The sequence below is a fragment of the Elephas maximus genome, chromosome 5, assembly GCF_024166365.1.
Source record: "Elephas maximus indicus isolate mEleMax1 chromosome 5, mEleMax1 primary haplotype, whole genome shotgun sequence".
NCBI lineage: Eukaryota > Metazoa > Chordata > Mammalia > Proboscidea > Elephantidae > Elephas > Elephas maximus.
Genome location: NC_064823.1, coordinates 91302631 through 91320287, shown reverse-complemented (window position 1 = coordinate 91320287; position 17657 = coordinate 91302631). Strand labels below are relative to the sequence as shown.

Genomic DNA, 17657 nt, shown 5'->3' with positions numbered 1-17657 from the left:
GATGGGACATATGTTCCCCACAAAATATGTATCGAAATCTATATTTCATAACATAAATTCAGAAAGGCTCCTTGATTCAGCATACCTTCCATTACTAAAAACATATAATATCCATTTTTTTTTTAAGTAATAGAGTCTTGAAATGGACAATGTAGTAAGAAAAAAGAGCTTCAAGAGGGCTACCTTTTTTTTTTTTCTAATTTATAAAATAACAGCGAATGTTAATAGTGGGAGGCTCGAGGGATTAATTGGGGAAAAAACAACAACAAAAGCAATTAAATTTTCTCCTTGAGTATATGGGAGAGTTTTAATATGTTATTGAGATAATTGTCTTTACACTAAAATAATTCATTCCATAGTTAGAAAGATGGCACACCAGGAAATATATGGTAAGAATCACATGAGGTATACAAACCAAGAATCATAGCTATTGAGAGAAGGGAGAGGGGAAGAACATGATCAGATGCGTGGAACAAGCATAAGGTGTTTAGGGACAAAGCAGGATGAACTTACTTCCAGAAGCAGTGAGCTGCAGTGAGGAGCCACGTGTTACTGATGAGGCTGGCTCCGCACTGATGGCCTGCCCCTATGAGCTGGAGGCTGGCCTGCCATGGCCACTCTCCAACTGTAGCTGTTTCTCTTCCATGGACAAGCCTTTCAGTAGAAGAGAATGACGGCATTGGCATGTTTGAAGATCTCATCCTTATCCCACAGCCTGTCACAGAAATACACATTAGCTTCTTTTTGTGAAAAGGAGGGAAGAAAGCATATCCTAATTTGCCTTGGATGGAGATGCTTAGGTAAACCATTGCTACTGCTACTCTTTAACCCATTCCTAACACTCAGCCCCTGAAGTTATTTTATAGGGGTCCTGCTGATCCTATTTAGGTTCAGAAGAAATATTTAATAACATTTCAAGGCATCTAGTCAGGAACTAACTTCCACCTCTCTCTATAAAACATATATATATATTTTTTTATGAAACCCTAGTGGCGTAGTGGTTAAGTGCTACGACTGCTAACCATAAAGGTCAGTAGTTGAAATCCACCAGGTGCTCCTTGGAAACTCTATGGGGCAATTCTACCCTGTCCTACAGGGTCACTATGAGTTGGAATCGACTCAATGGCAGTGGGTTTGGTTTTTTTGTGGTTGGATAGATAGATAATTTATTGAGCATCAAAGATGTATAGATCCTCTGATAAGTGTTTGCTTGTGTGTGTGTGTGTGTATGTGTGTTTTTCCCAGCAAGACATTTTTGAGATTAGAAAACTAAGCCTTGGATAAGGAATGGAAATTGCTGGAGAAAGCCCAGCTGGTAAGTGGCAGAATGAAATATGAAATTTTAAGGATCTGACACCAAAGCCTGTGTTCTGACTACTAAATGTAGGCTATTATTCACCCTTGACATGACTAGGGGTAATCCATATATTGTATTGCAAAGTCCTGTACTTTAACAGTCTTAAACAGTAATGCTCTTTTATGAAAAAAAAAAAAAATTTTTTTTGTTCTTTTATAGTCTTCTAAAATTTGAAAAGCTAGTTAACCACAACAAAAAAATTCTGCTCCTGGTATCAAATCCTTCTTTGATTAGACTTCAAACCAACCTTAAATAAGATTTGAAAGGGAATTAGTATAGTTTATTAATGTATCTTTTATTTACGTTTCTTAAAAATGTAGTTTTTTTTTTTTTTTTCCTAAAAGGAGTTTGATTGTTGCTTTTAGTTGCCATTGAGTTGATTCTGACTCATAGCAACCACATATGTGCAGAGCAGAACTGCTCCATAGGGTTTTCAAGACTGTGTGACCTTTTGGAAGCAGATCGCCAGACCTGTCTTCTGAGGTGCCTCTGGGTGGGTTCAAACCACCAACCCTTGGGCTTAACCATTTGTGCCACCCAGGAATTCAGAAATAGTAAAAAAAGTAGCTGTCTGAAATCATATTCACATATTCATCATAATTCCCCCAGAGTTAAATAATTTGACTGAGGTTGTTTCCAATTAAAGTGAGCCTAAAATTGAACAAACAGGGTTTCTAGGTTAACATAGTGTCATATTAAAAAAAAAAAAAGTTGCTGTCAAGTCGATTCAGACTCATGGTGACTCCATGTGTGTCAGAGTAGAACTGTGCTCCATTGGATATTCAATGGCTAATTTTTGGAAGTAGATGGCCAGACCTTTTTCCTGAGGTGCCTCTGGATGGGCTTAAATCTCCAACCTTTTGGTTAGCAGCCAAACGTGTTAACCATTTGCACCACCCGGGGACATAGTGCCTTACTGGTAGTACCTAATACTTCCTATCCCAACTTCCCCTTAAAATATGCATTAATATAATGATAATGTAAATAATTACTACTAGTTATGAGCCAGGCATTGTGCATGGTGTTACATATATGTTCTTCAATTTTCAGAACAGCCCTGAATGTTAGGTGTCATTATCTCCATATTACAGATGAAAAATTCGAGTGCATGGTATTGTGCAAAGCCAAAAGGAACAAAATTACTACAAATTTAGGAAAGATGAAAACATATTATAAACTCTAGTAGAAATTTTCAGTAACTGCAATGTCTACTGAGTTGGTCTGAAAAGCAAGTTCTTAGATAGCCCAAGTGGTAGTCCTTGGACTAGAACTGTATAGAGAGCACCAAGGAGACTGGAAAAGCCATTGGCTCACCCTATTGTGATTTCCCAGCTCAGGGAACAAAACACTACACCTGTCCCAGCCAAGCAGAAACTATTCTGAACCATTCCTTTGTGACCTACTCCTTGTTTTATCATTTCTTTATCTATTTAGAAGCCATAATTCCCAGTATGCCACTTTGTTTAGCGATAGAGGAAAGATGAGAAATACTACGAAAAGTGTAGTTACATCATGAAAAGGAATTTCAACAGAAAAAGGAAGAGGACCAGCATCAGTGAGTTCTGGGGCTGGTGTTGTAAAGGGGTGGTTAATGTCGTTTTCATATGGTACACTCGTAAGATCAGAACTTAAGCCTACGTCTAACTTATAATTAGAGTCCACCCCCCACCCCCAAAATAGAGAAATTGTTCATTGATCCATTCAACAAGTATTTACTGAACATCCTATGAGTGCCAGGGACCACCCTGGGCTCTAGAGAAGCACCAGTAACAGGTAGAATTTGTACTTTTTTAAATCTCATGCTCCAACTAAAATAGAATAAGGTACTGTGTAGTTAAGCAGAACTGTATACTCTAAGTGTATGCTAAGCTTTGGAAATGGGAAAGGAACTGAGTAGATTAATCTAACTTTCAAACCTTGATTTGAGAGGTGTAAGTTGCCAGTCCCCAAGAGAGAGAGGCTAAAGAGATTCCACATATTGTTGGTTGGGAAATGCTAAGTCTGGATTTATATCTTCACTTTTAAGAATGAAAAATCAAATAATCCAAAACCTAACACCTTAACCAGATGCTTATGAAAGGGTACCACGGAGGCAGAGATATTTATGAAGATTATTTTCCACAGAAAATATGAAATTTTAGTAAGCATGTGCTTGGTATCAACAAAGATATGCTGGAAAATATGGCCTCAATATAATAAAAGCAGCAGACTATAACAAAAAAAGCCATGAAAAGAATATATATAACAGAGTTGTCTGTGATTGAAAAAATTTCAATAAACTTAAGAATGTCATAAAAAGGAAAAAGAGAAACAAACCTGGTGCCGTTGAGTCGATTCTGACTCACAGTGACCCTATAGGACAAAGTAGAACTGCCTCACTGGGTTTCCAAGGCTGTAAATCCTTATGGAAGCAGACTGTCCCATCTTTCTCTCAGGGAGCCACTGGGTGGATTCGAACCATGGACCTTTAGGTTAGCAGTCAAGCACTTAACCACTGTGCCACCAGGGCTCCTCATAGAATGTCATTGCTGATATAAAACCCATATTAGAAGTACTGAAGAGTAAAAGTGACACATCAGAAAATTGAGATAAGTGGTCTATAGGACAGATTTGCTGAGATCTCTAGAGTGTAAAGGAAAGTACCCTGAACTGTAACTACAAATAATAATTGATATGGAGGACAAAAAAAAAATGGGATCCTAGATAATGAATAATTTTTGTTTCTGAGAAAGAAAAAAAGAACAATTGGAACAGAATTAATCATCAAATTTATAATAGAAAAAACCTTTCCAGAACTAGGAAAAAAAGTGTATAGATTGAAAAAGCTCGGAATGTTCTAGTCAAAACTTGGTGCAATATACAACCCTCTAGATCTCTTGGCAAAACATTATAAGATAAAGATTTTCTACGTTCCTGTAAGCACAAAAAAGACAACCTACAAAGGAATAAAAACCACAACTAGCCTCAGACTTCAATTCTACAAGAAAAACATCAGAATACAAGAAAATAATATGCATAGAATTTCAAGTGAAAAATTTTATTCTAAATTGAGATAAACAGAAAGATGTTCTTATCTATGCAAGTATTCAGAAAATATACCATTTGTATAATGCTTATGTTTTAAAATACTTCAGGATATAATTTAGCAGCCAATAGATAAATCTAAATGAAGACTCAAGAATGGAAAATAATAAGAGTTAATAGAAAACTTTAATGATGGTTCTTACAAATTATGAACCTATATGAAGTTTGGAGTAAATAATTTTAACTATGGAAAAAACTGAAAAAATATCTTGAAAAAATATTGATATAGTATGTAAAGAGTAAGTGATAAGTAAAATTACACAAGACTGTGTGACAAAGATTGGAAAATGGATTGAGGTTGAAAACAGCATTTAAAAAAAAAAAAGCATTTTAGAATGGTTGAATTCCTCATGCATTGTTATTGCTTTATTCTTGACTATGATAACTAGAAAATGAAGATTTAGATATTATTTAACAAACATAAAGGTGGACACTAATAGATTCATAAAGACTTCCATATTTCAAATGAAGAAGATATAAACAACAAAGTACATAAAGAAAAAGACCACAATGGAAGAACTTTTACATAAAGCTGGAAAACATAAAAGAGAGGAACAACACATGAGTAATGAAAATATCTGGGAATATGTTAAACTCTACATATTACAAGTAGAGAATAGTCATTGTTTCCTGGTGTCCTTACAGCATGCTTAATAGAAATATATTTGCCCACAAAGAAAATCTCGATATGTACCAAAAGGGAGTAAAAGCATAGAAAGTACTTGGGAGGTATTCTAGCAAAAATGCAAGAAAACCAGAAAGCTTTTAACAGGAGTAAATCTAACTAATTGCCATTTTAAATTGGGAGAGAATTTAAAAAGATAAATATTTAAAAGAAAATTAAAGTAGAATGTTAAATATATAGTTCCATCCTATTATAATAGCTAGAATGCTACCTTTTTTTTTTTTTTTTGGCCACATCCCATTAGTCATAAAATGTAAAATTACATTTAACATAAATTTATAGCCTTAAGTGTTTTAGATATTAGATACAGTAAAAATAAATTTATAGCCTTAAGTGTTTTAGATATTAGATACAGTAAACAATAATAAAGGGTCTATGCTTTTGGTTTACAAAAACACAAAATTAGCAAAACACTTCTCTGTGGTTTTTAATCATTATCTTTAGCTATTAAATAAGCAATTAATTGTAGGTTTTCAAACTTACGACTGTTGAGAAAATTCCTCATCTTTTTGCTGTCAATAGCTGGAACAAACGGTACATAAATTAGTTGGCAGAATAATATGCCCTATTTTATGTTATTTTTTTCAAATAGCCCATTATTGGAAATGCTTATTATCTGAAGCATCAATATTTCAAGAGGGTAGATTTTTTTTTTTATAACCAAGTAATATGTAAATAATCCTGTAGTCTGAATTGATTTTTGGTCCAAACTGTATAATTTTACTTTAAAAGAAAAACAGAGAACATTCTATTTTCTGGATTTTGCTTAGCAAGCAGAAAAATTAAGAAATTAGGAGAGAATGAGTAAAGATAAATGTCTCCGATTGCCTTATTTGGAGGCTCCAGTATAGCTCAAGGGAGCACCCTTCAATTCCCATCACAACTGTTGTTAACAATAACAGTTGTACCAGCCTATGTGAGAGTTGCATATGCCTAGTGGCCAGCAATGAAAAGGTAGCTCCAGGGACATCACAGACCTGTCATGGCTCAATCTCAAGGCCCTGGTCCACAGGGTAGGAATTCAGTCAATGCGAGTTGATGGCCTACTCTCAGTGAGGGAATATGGTGGAATATGGGGAATATGGTGGAAGGCAGTTTCTCAGGCAGCAGGCACTAGAAGTGTGAAGCTCTTTCACATACAGCCAGTATAGAGGCCCCACCCATACTGCAGCCTCTTACCCCACTTTATCCTTCCCTTTTGTAACATTTTTGTCCCTTCAAACTTATCTTCAAATGGAAGAATATGTTGACCTAAATTCTGATGAAAAATGAAGGGATTGTGAGTGGAAGTAATCACAAATATGGTTTTAAAAAAAGAGACTTACCTGTGAGTGTAAATGATGGTTTGTTTATAGTCAAAGGCAAGTTTTTGGTCTTCAGACTTTGATATAAAATCTTTTCAATTCTTTTCTTGATTCTTTCAGCACTGCTAGCAGATGGGTATCGAAACATGAGCACCATGAAAATGTTCACACCATCTTTATCTGGACTAAAGAACAGAAAAGGAGATAAATAATGCTGCTTCTCGAATCCTTAACTATTTTTACTTATTAGGACTCACACTAAATTTAAAGAAACCTGATGCATGGCATATGCATATACCAAGTTTTTAAATTATGTCTAGACACAGGGAATAGGATTGGATGTTAAAATTTAAACAGCTTGTATCTCCTTTTATAAAATGATCGGGAAGTGTGTGAAGCACTACAGGGGAAGCAAAAGGAAGTATCAGACATACTGGATACGATACATGATAAAAACACTGTTCTTTGCCTTTACTTAGCCCATAGTTTAGAGAGGGCTGTGGGAGAAGGAGTTGTTGATGAAATTATACTTAACATGCACTTAAAATATTTGCTTTTCAAGGCATTTTGAGAAAAAGTTGTAACCAACATACTTATTATTCATTAGTAGTGGTGTGGCAGAGACAATGTTTTGTGTTCATCAAATCCTATTTTCTTTGATATCATGGGCACAGAGCTAGATTATACTTCCCGGCCTCATTGCAGCCTATTGAAACACAAGCTGCTGGGGTGTGGTAGAAATGATATACCCTGCTTCTAGGCCTAGCTCCTCTCATATCATCTTCCATGCTTTCACTCTGCCCTTATATGCCAACAATTGGCAGAAGGTAAAGTGGAAAATTCCATTCCACAATCCCGAACAGCAACAAAACTCCCTGCCACCACCTTTGACTATCTTTGATTTATGCCATGAAAATGAAATAAATCTTTATGGTGGTAAACCACCCATATTTGGGGTTTGGTGCTTAGTTAATATGTGTTTAATAAATAAATAATTAGAGAAAGCAGAGTTTAAAGGAAACCATCTAATACAATGATCAAATATGTAAATTTATACTGTGATTTGTAGGGCTAGAGAGTCTCAAGCAGATTTTTGAGAATTAATTTATTTGAAAGAAAAAAAGGAAAAAGGGAGTGGGAGGGAAAGAAATGGCATGAGCTTTTTAACCGTAAATATATTCACTTAAAGGAGCCCAGGTGGCATGGTGATTAAAGCTTTTGGCAGCCAACCAAAAGGCCAGTGATTCAAACCCACCAGCAGCTTCAGGGTAGAAAGATATGACAGTCGGCTTCCTTAAAGATTTACAGCCTTGGAAATCCGATGAGGAAGTTATTTGAATTTGCAGATTATTCTTCCCCAAGTGTCTGTCAGTTTGTCTTACTGTGGGGGCTTGTGTGTTGCTGCGATGTGGAAGCTGTGCCACCGGTATTTCAAATGTCAGCAGGTTCACCCATGGTGGACAGGCTTCAACAGAGCTTCCAGACTAAGACAGACTAGGAAGAAGGACCCAGTGGTCTGCTTCTGAAAATAATTAGCCAGTGAAAACTTTATGAATAGCAGTGGAGCATTGTCTGATATAGTGTCTGAGGATGAACCCCTCAGGTTGAAATGCACTCAAAACACGACTGAGAAAGACCTGAATGCTCAAAGTAAAGTCAACTTAAATGATGTGGATGGAGTCAAGCTTTCAGGATCTTCATTTGCTAATGTGACATGACTCAAAATAAGAAGAAACAGCTGCAAACATCCATTAATAATTGAAACCTTGAATGTATGAAGTATGAATCTAGAAAATTGGAAATCATCAAAAATGAAATGGAACACATAAACATCCATCCATATCCTAGGCACTAGTGAGCTGAAATTGGCCATTTTGAGTCAGACAATCTTATGGTCTATGCCAGGAATGAAAAACTGGGGAGGAATGGCATTGCATTCATAGTCAAAAAGAACATTTCAAGATCTATCCTCAAATACAATGTTGTCAGTGATAGCATAGTATCCACATGCCTACGAGGAGGACCAGTTAATATGACTATTATTCAAATTTATGGATCAACCACTAGGCCAAAGATGAAGAAGTTGAAGACATTTACCAACTTTTGCAGTCTGAAATCGACTGAACATGCAATCAGGATGCATTGATAATTACTGGTGATTGGAATGGGTAAGTTGAAAACAAAGAAGAAGGATCAGTAGTTAGAAAATATGTCCTAGGTGATAGAAACAATGCCAGAGATCACATGATAGAATTTTTCAAGGCCAACGACTTATTCATTGTAAATACCTTTTTTTTTGACGACATAAATGGCAGCTGTATGCATGAACTTTGCCAGATGGAATACGCAGGAATCAAATCAACTACATCTGGGTTAGAGACGATGGAAAAGCTCAATACCATCAGTCAGAAAAGGCCAGGGGCTGACTGCAGAATAGACCATCAATTGCTCATATGCAAGTTCAAGTTGAAGCTGAAGGAAATTAGAATAAGTTCACAAGAGCCAAAGTATGACCTTGAATATATCTCACATGCATTTAGAGACCATCTCAAGAACAGATTTGATGCATTGAACACTAATGACTGAAGAGCAGATGAGTTGTGGAATAGCATCAAGGACATCATACGTGAAGAAAGCAAGAGGTCATTAAAAATAAAGGAAAGAAAGAAAAGACCAAAATGGATGTCAGAAGAGACTCTGAAAGTTGCTCTTGAACTTCAAGTAGCTAAAGCAAAAGGAAGAAATGATGAAGTAAAAGAGCTGAACAGGAGATTTCGAAGTGCAGCTTGAGAAGACAAAATGAAATATTATAATGACATGTGCAAAGAGGTAGAGATAGAAAACCAAAAAGGAAGAACTCGCTCCACTTTTCTCAAGTGGAAAGAACCGAAGAAAAAATTCAAGCCTCGAGTTAAAATATTGAAGGATTATATGGGGAAAATATTAAAGCATACAGAAAACATCAAAAGAAGATGGAAGGAATACAGATTCACTTTACCAAAAGGAATGTTCATCTATTTCAGGAGGTAGCATATGACCAGGAACTGATGGTCCTGAAGTAAGAAGTCCAAGCTGCACTGAAGAGATTGGTGAAAAATAAGACTCCAGGAGCTGACGGAATACCAATTAAGATGTTTCAACGAACAGATGCAGCACTGGGAGTGCTCACTCATCTATGCTAATTTGGAAGATGGCTACCTGGCCAACCAACTGGAAGAGATCCATATTTATGTCTATTCCAAAGAAAGGTGATCCAACTGAGTGCAGAAATTATCCAACAAATATCATTAATATCACATGCAAATAACATTTTGCCGAAGATCATTCAAAACCGGTTGCAGCCGTACATCAACAAGGAACTGCCAGAAGTTCAAGCTGGATTCAGAAGAGGATGTGGAATGAAGAATATTATTGCTGATGTCAGGTGGATCCTGGCTGAAAACAGAGAATACCAGAAAGATATTTTCCTGTGTTGTATTGACTATGCAAAGGCATTCGACTATGGATCATAACAAATTATGGATTACATTGCAAAGAATGGGAATTCCGTAACATTTAATTGTGCTCATGAGGAAACTGTACATGCCACCATACTTATTTAATCTGGATGCTGAGTAGATAATCTGAGAAGCTGGACTATATGAAGAAGATCATGGCATAAGGATAAGTGGAAGACCCCCCATTAACAATCTACATTATGCTAACCTACTTGCTGAAAGTGAAGAGGACTTGGAGCACTTACTGATGAAAATCAAAGACCACAGCCTTCAGTATGGATTACACCCCAAGAAAAAGAAAGCAAAAATCCTTACAACTGGACCAATGAGCAACATCATGATAAATGGAGAAAAGATTGAAGTTGTCAAGGATTTCATTTTACTTGGATCCACAATCAAAGCCTATGGAAGCAGCAGTCAAGAAATCAAAAGGCACACTGCATTGGGTAAATCTGCTTCAAAAGACTTCTTTAAAGTGTTAAAAAGCAAAAGTGTCCCTCTGAGGACTAACATGTGCCTGACCCAAGCCACGGTGTTTTCAATCACCTCATATGCATGCGAAAGCTGGACAATGACTAAGGAAGACCTAAGAAGAATTGAGGCCTTCGAATTGTGGTTTTGGAAAAGAATATTGACTATTCCATGGACTGAGAAAAGAATGAACAAATCTGTCTTGGAAGATATACAACAAGAATGTTCCTTTAAAACAAGAATGGCAAGACTATGTCTCACATACTTTGGACATGTTATCAGGAAGGATCAGTCCCTAGAGAAGGACCTCATGCTTAGTGGAGTAGAGGGTCATCAAAAAAGAGAAAGACCCTCAAAGAGATGGATTGACACAGTAGCTGCAACAATGGGCCCAAGCATAACAATGATTGCGAAGATGGCACAGGACTGGGCAGTATTTTATTCTGTCGTACATTGGGTCGCTATGAGTTGGAAACTACTTGGCGGCATTTAACAACAACAACAACAACAGTTGGAACCAACTTGACAACAATGAGATTTTTTTTTTTTTTAATATTTACTTTGCCATGAGAAAAGAACGAGTGAAGGAAACAAGTATATATACATATATACATGTTTCTATTGCACTGTTGAATCTAGATTGAAATATGCATAAAAAAGGTTTTTTGAGTGGCTGAAAACTAGGTGTATATATATATATATATATAAACTATAATATATTGTTTTTCTTTTGTCAGGCGCCCTCGAGTCAGTTCCGACTCATAATGACCCTACGTACAGTAGAAGAAAACACTGCCTGGTCTTACACCATTCCACATGATGTTGCTTATTGGTCCAGTTGCGAGGATTTCTGTTTTCTTTATGTTGAGGTGTAATCCACACTCAAGGCTGTAGTGTTTGATCTTCATCAGTAAGTGCTTCACGTCCTCCTCACTTTTAGCAAGGAATGTTGTGTTATCTTTACATCTCAGGTTGTTAATGAATCTTCCTCTGATCCTGAGGCCATGTTCTTCATCATATAGTCCAGTTTCTTGGATTATTTACTGAGCATACAGATTGAATAGTCTGGTGAAAGGATATAACCCTGATGTACACCTTTTGTGATTTTAAACCACTCAGTATTCCCTTGTTCTGCTCAACTACCTCTTGGTCTATGTGCAGCTTCCTCATGAGCACAATTAAGTATTCTAGTATTCTCATTCTTCATAATGTTATCCATAATTTGTTATGATCCACACAGTTGAATACTTTTGCATAGTCAATAAAACACAAGTAAACATCTTTCTGGTATCTTGCTTTTAGCCAGGATCCATCTGACATCAGCAATGTTATCCATCAATCCACATTGTCTTCTGAGTCTGCCTTGAGTTTCTGGCAGTTTCCTGTTGATATACTTCTGCAACTGTTTTTGAATTATCTTTTACAAAATTTTACTTGTGTGTGATATTAATGATATTGTTTCATAATTTCCACATTCCATTGGATCATCTTTCTTCAGAATGGGCACCAATGTGGCTCTCTACCAGTCAGTTGGCCAGGTAGCTTTCTTCTAAATTTCTTGACATAGATGAGTGAGCGCTTCTGGCATTGATTGCATCCAATTGTTGGAAGATTATTCCTGGAGCTTTGTTATTCGCCAATCCCTTCAGTACAGCTTGGACATCCTCCTTCAGTACCATCCGTTCTTGATCATATGCTACCTCCTGAAATGGTTGAATGCAGGCCTATTATTTTTGGTACAGTGACTCTGGGTATTCCTTCCATCTTCTTTTGATGCTCCCTGTGTTGTTCAATACTTTGCCCTTAGAATCCTTCAATATTGTAACTCAAGGCTTGAATTTTTTCTTCAGTTCTTTCAGCTTGAGAAATGCCAAGTTTGTTCTTTCTTTTTAGTTTTCTAATTCCAGATCTTTGCACATTGGATTATAATACTTTACTTTGTCTTCTTGAGCTTACTTTTGAAATCTTCTGTTCAGCTCTTCTGTTTCATCATTTCTTCCATTCTCCAGCTACTCTACATTCAAGAGCAAGTTCAGAGTCTCTTCTGACATCCATTTTGGCCTTTTCTTTCTTTCTTGTCTTTTTAACGACCTTTTGCTTTCTTCATTTATGATGTCTTTGATGTCTTTCCACCTTTGGTCATTAGAGTTCCATTTGTTAAATCTATTCTTGAGATGGTCTCTAAATTCATGTCTATATACTCAAGGTCGTACTTTGGCTCTTGAGGATTTGTTTTAATTTTCTTTCGCTTCAACTTGAACTGACATGTGAGCAACTGCTGGCCAGTTCTGCTGTCAGCCACTGGCCTTGTTCTAAATGATGATATTGAGTTTCTGCATCATCTCTTCCCACAGATGTATTCAATTTGATTCTTGTGTATTCTATCTGGCTAGTTCCATGGGTATAGTTGCCGTTTGTGTTGTGGGATAAAGGTATTTGCAATAAATAAGTTGTTGCTCTTGCAAATTTCTGTCATGAGATCTTCAGTGTCATTTCCATCACCGAGGTCATGTTTTCCAACTACCGATCCTTCTTCTTTGTTTCCAACATTTGCATTCCAATCACTACTAATTATCAGTGCATCTTGGTTGTATATTTGATCAATTTCGGACTGGAAAAGTTGGTAAAAATCTTTGATTTCTTCATCTTTGGTATTAGTGGCTGATGCATAAATTTGAATAATATTCATATTAACTGGTCTTCCTTGCAGGTGTATGGATTTTATCCTATCACTTACAGCATTGTACTTCAACATAGATCTTGAAATGTTCTTTTTGATGATGAATACGAAGTAATTTCTCTTCAATTTGTCATTTCCAACATAACAGACCATGTGATTAACCAAAACCCAGTGCCGTTGAGTCCATTCTGACTCACGGTGACCCTATAGGGCAGAGTAGAGCTGCCCCATAGAGTTTCCAAGGAGCACCTGGCAGATCTGAACTGCTGACCCTTTGGTTAGCAGCTGTATCACTTAACCACTACCCCACCAGGGTTTCCGACCATATGAGTGTCCAATTAAAAATGGCCAATACCAGTGAATGTCAGCTCACTAATGCCTAGGATAGCGATCTTTATGCACTCCATCTCGTTTTTGACAACTTCCAATTTTCCTGGATTCATCTTTGGGCATTCCACATTCCTATTATTAATGGATATTTGCAGCTGTTTCTTTTCATTTGGGTTGTGCCACATCGGCAAATGAATGTCCCGAGAGGTTGACTCCATACATGTCATTAAGGTTGACTTTACTTTGAGTGGGCAGCTCTTCCCCAGTCATATTCTGAGTGCCTTCCAACTTGAGGGGCTCATCTTGTGGTGCTGTATCAAACAATATTCCACTGCTATTCACAAGGTTTTTACTGACTAGTTTTTTTTTAAGAAGGAGGTTGCCAGGTCCTTCATGTTTTAGTCTGGAAGCTCTGCTGAAACCTGCCCACCATGGGTGACCCTGCTGGTATTTGAAGTATTGGTGGCATAGCTTCCAGCATCACAGCAACATGCAAGCCACCACAGTACGACAAACTGATAGACATGTGGTGGAATTATAATTTATATATGCCAGTAAATGCCAACCTTTTTGGAAATCATTTAAAAAGCATATTCGGGATGGATTCTATTAATTTATTTAAGTTTCTGACAATATCTCCATGTTCGACTTATGTATATTAACTTTCACCAGAGCATCAGAATAAAGAGGCATTAAAAATAATGATTAAGATGTAATACAGAAAAAATCATAGTCTGATTGTTGTGTAGGTTAAAATGAGAACAATCAAATGGAACTGGTGTAAGTTCTACTTAGCTCCTAGCCTAAGGGGCAGCAGTACTAGGAGGGTGAGGGTTTAGCATCATCCCTCCTCTTTATTTTTTTTTCACCTTTTTGCTCTCACAGAGCATATTCCCCTCTTACTCCTCCCTCCCCCCCTCCGCCACCCATGTAGTAACTGGCATTCTCTTTTGTCATAGATTGCTCCTTCCATTGTGATTGGCAAATGGTTAGGTAGTGTAAACTGGACTACTCAGTATTTATGAAATCTGTGTGTTGCTCCATGTACACAAGGCCATTAGGGGAGCTGGCCAGCTGTCTTTGTCATGTTAACAGTATTGGTTTAAAGTTGAAAACCAAGTTCACTTACTTTAGTTTGACAACATAAGATTTGATAAACCGACCTTCTGCAGAACGTTGAAATATCCTGGACATCTGATTAAAAAGAAAATATATTAGTCTTAAGAAAAATGATACTCCCTGTCTTAGATAAAGACTTGAGGCAAAGGAAAAGATTTCAGTTTATTTCAAGACATGTAAATGGCTTATTCACAATGGTAAGACAAAATCTATTAAATTTTGCTAATCATCTGTAAGGGATAACAACAATACTACTGCATAGAGTTATTTTAAGGATTCAATGAAATAATGTATATCACACATTTAATACCTTATGGAGCATGTAGTAAACTACTGATAATTTCGGTTTTGATTATTGTCAAATGAACTAAAGGATTTGTGCTATTTTTTTTAAGGTAACATCTTTATCTTTCTAAGAAAGCCCACTGTAAATTTGCTGCATTCACTTCTGACTATGGCATCTCTTCTACTATTGATATCGATTTGCTTATTTCTTTAATGATTATACCAATACTAGATCATTTGACATAATACATCACAAAATCTGTACTGTGATTCCAACACCCTTACATGTAGTCATCTCTCTATGAAATGCAGGCATTCACAACTGGTCATAGATTTGGAAATAAGTTTCACCACACACCATACGATCAGCATTTTCTTACTCAGCTTTCCCAGTATGAGCCATTGAAGAATTTTGGATGCTGGGCGAACTAATTCCTTATAAGGACTCGATTCCCAAAAGGGAGTCCATCTAACTGTTGAGGTAGTGACTTGGAGTAAAAAAAACATTGTACTGAGAGCCAGAACTCAGAAATTATAGGTTCGTTAAGTTTATATGAGGTCCACATCTAAGGTAAAGCTCCTCCCACTTCATTACTACATCCTCTGGGGAGAGAGACTATTGTCCCACCACCGCCATCACCAGTTTCCTTCCACTCCCTGACTCCACTAAATTTGTAAGAATACCTAGCAGATTTTACCTCCTCAATATTTGAACCACATCCCTTCCTTCGATTCCACTGCTGTAGTCTAAGATCAAGTCCTCAGCAACTTGTGCCAAGGCCTTTGCTGTAGTCTCCTAACTGCACGCTTATGTAATTCTGTCCCATTTTCCTCCCTTCAGTTGTTTTTCAACAATGTTAGCAACCAGGGTTATATCTCTAAAATGTAAACCTGAATATATTATAGTCCTGTTTCAAAACTCCCTATAAAAACCCTATAGCTTACAGATAATGCCTATATCCACCTCAGTGTGAGCCTCACAATCTGATCCCGTCTTTGGCCCATGCTCCCTCTTCCAAAACCTATTCTTTTATCTACTTAATTACTTGCTCTTTCCTAATCACACTAGAATGGTTCACACCTCTTTGCCTTTGCACATTATTTTCCCGCTTCCTAGAATACACTCCTCAGGCAAATATCTTTATTGAAAACTCTGTTATTCTTGAGAAACTCCAATGACAACTAAATTATCTTTGATTTCCTGTTCAAACAAAGTTGAACACTCCTTCCTTTGGGATATCCAAGCAACTTGCACTTGATTCTATTACCGCAATTATCAAACTAGTTTACAATGGTGTTTCTCCATTTCTGGGCTCTGTGAGCCAAGGACCCTGTGAGGGCAAGGAGTGTGCCCTATATATCTGTGAATCCCCAGTGCTCAGCACATTCCCTGGCAAGCTGTAAACATTTAATGCATGTTTGGTGAATAAATACATGGATGAATAATGGAGTAAATCAATTAAGAATCAACAATAGGGTAACAGAAAAAAGATGATAATACATAATTTTATTTTAGCTGAAAATCACATGACCAACTTAGGTAGAAATCCCTGGGCATCTGATACAAGGTGAGATCCCAAAGACCCCGGTGGTGACCCTGTATAGATAGGTGTTTCAGTGCTTTGGGTCAATTCTGAGTTATGTTACTTCTGATTTCACTAAGCTATCTGAGCTTATTTCTGTTTCTCAAGGAATAGGGAGAAAATCTGATTTTAAGGTCTCAGCATTTCAAATAAATGTCCTCAGAAATTTTGAACTTGTACATATGATGGTACTTGGGGGAAGGATCAGGATTGTATCATATCAGAGTATAAGAAGTTACTAATAATCTATTCAAACTATAACATTAACAATACCATGACCTCATGATGAGTCCACTCTATTTTTAAAAAATGGGTGGATTAAGGCATTGGGTAAATTCCTTTGTTTCAACTTATACCACCTACGAGGAAAGTACTATTATCATCAGTCCCAGTTCATAGATAAAGAAAAGAAGGCCCAAGGCACTTAAGTAAACTTGTCTGAAGTGGCATAGTAAATGATGGTGCTGGGATAAAAACCCAGGAAATCTAACTATAGATTCTGAACCTTTAAGCACTGATCATAGGACGACATTGACAAACCTGTACCCACCCATTGATATCAAGTAGATTCTGAACTACCTCCACAGTATTTCCAAGGCTGTAAATCTTTAGAGAAGCAGACTGCCACATCTTTCTCCTGTAGAGTGGCTGGTAGATTTGAACCTCCAACTATTCGGTTAGCGGCTGAGCACTTAATCACTTTGTCACCAGGGGTTACTCATATACTTGAAGACAGATATTCAGTTGGTGGCAGAAGGAAGGTCTTGAGGGTAGGAAACTCTTAAAGAAGCCCCTAAACATAGTTTCTATTCCCTGAATCGAAACCTCATAAATGATAACCTCTTGGGAGATTGCTTTCTCTTCTTAAGTTTAACTGGGCTAAGAGAACTTTCTCCTCTCAGACACCTAATCATCATTGTGACCAATTTCTGGGGAACTTTAACTCGTTTTATTTTGCTTCTCAGGACTCAGTACTGCAATACTTAGTCCAAACTACAAAATTAAGTTTTTTCTTCCCTTTGTACAGTCCAAACCAAAGAGTAAATAATTATACTAGTTACTATTCCATTTAAAACAGGATAGTGATCAGAAGGGACCAGTCCCTGGAGAAGGACATCATGCTTGGTACAGGGTCCGCGAAAAAGAGGAAGACCCTCAACGAGATGGATTAACACAGTTTCTGCAACAATGGGCTTAAGCATAAGCATGAGGATGGCCGAGGACCAGGCAGTGTTTCGTTCTGTTGTACATAGGGTCACTAT

The 17657-nt window shown here is 37.1% G+C and overlaps 1 protein-coding gene across 2 annotated transcripts in view; it reads right to left on the bottom strand.

Moving 5' to 3' along the window:
* Positions 1 to 17657, bottom strand: part of LOC126077130 (transmembrane protease serine 11F) — a 103609-nt gene that overhangs the window by 14544 nt on the left and 71408 nt on the right. For both annotated transcript variants that reach the window (XM_049886162.1, XM_049886163.1), the window contains 4 exons: positions 14538 to 14602; positions 6452 to 6615; positions 5610 to 5648; positions 514 to 715 (listed from right to left, as the gene is read on the bottom strand). In XM_049886162.1, coding sequence (XP_049742119.1) covers positions 514 to 715; positions 5610 to 5648; positions 6452 to 6615; positions 14538 to 14602 — 470 coding nt within the window. The remainder of the gene's footprint in view (positions 1 to 513; positions 716 to 5609; positions 5649 to 6451; positions 6616 to 14537; positions 14603 to 17657) is intronic.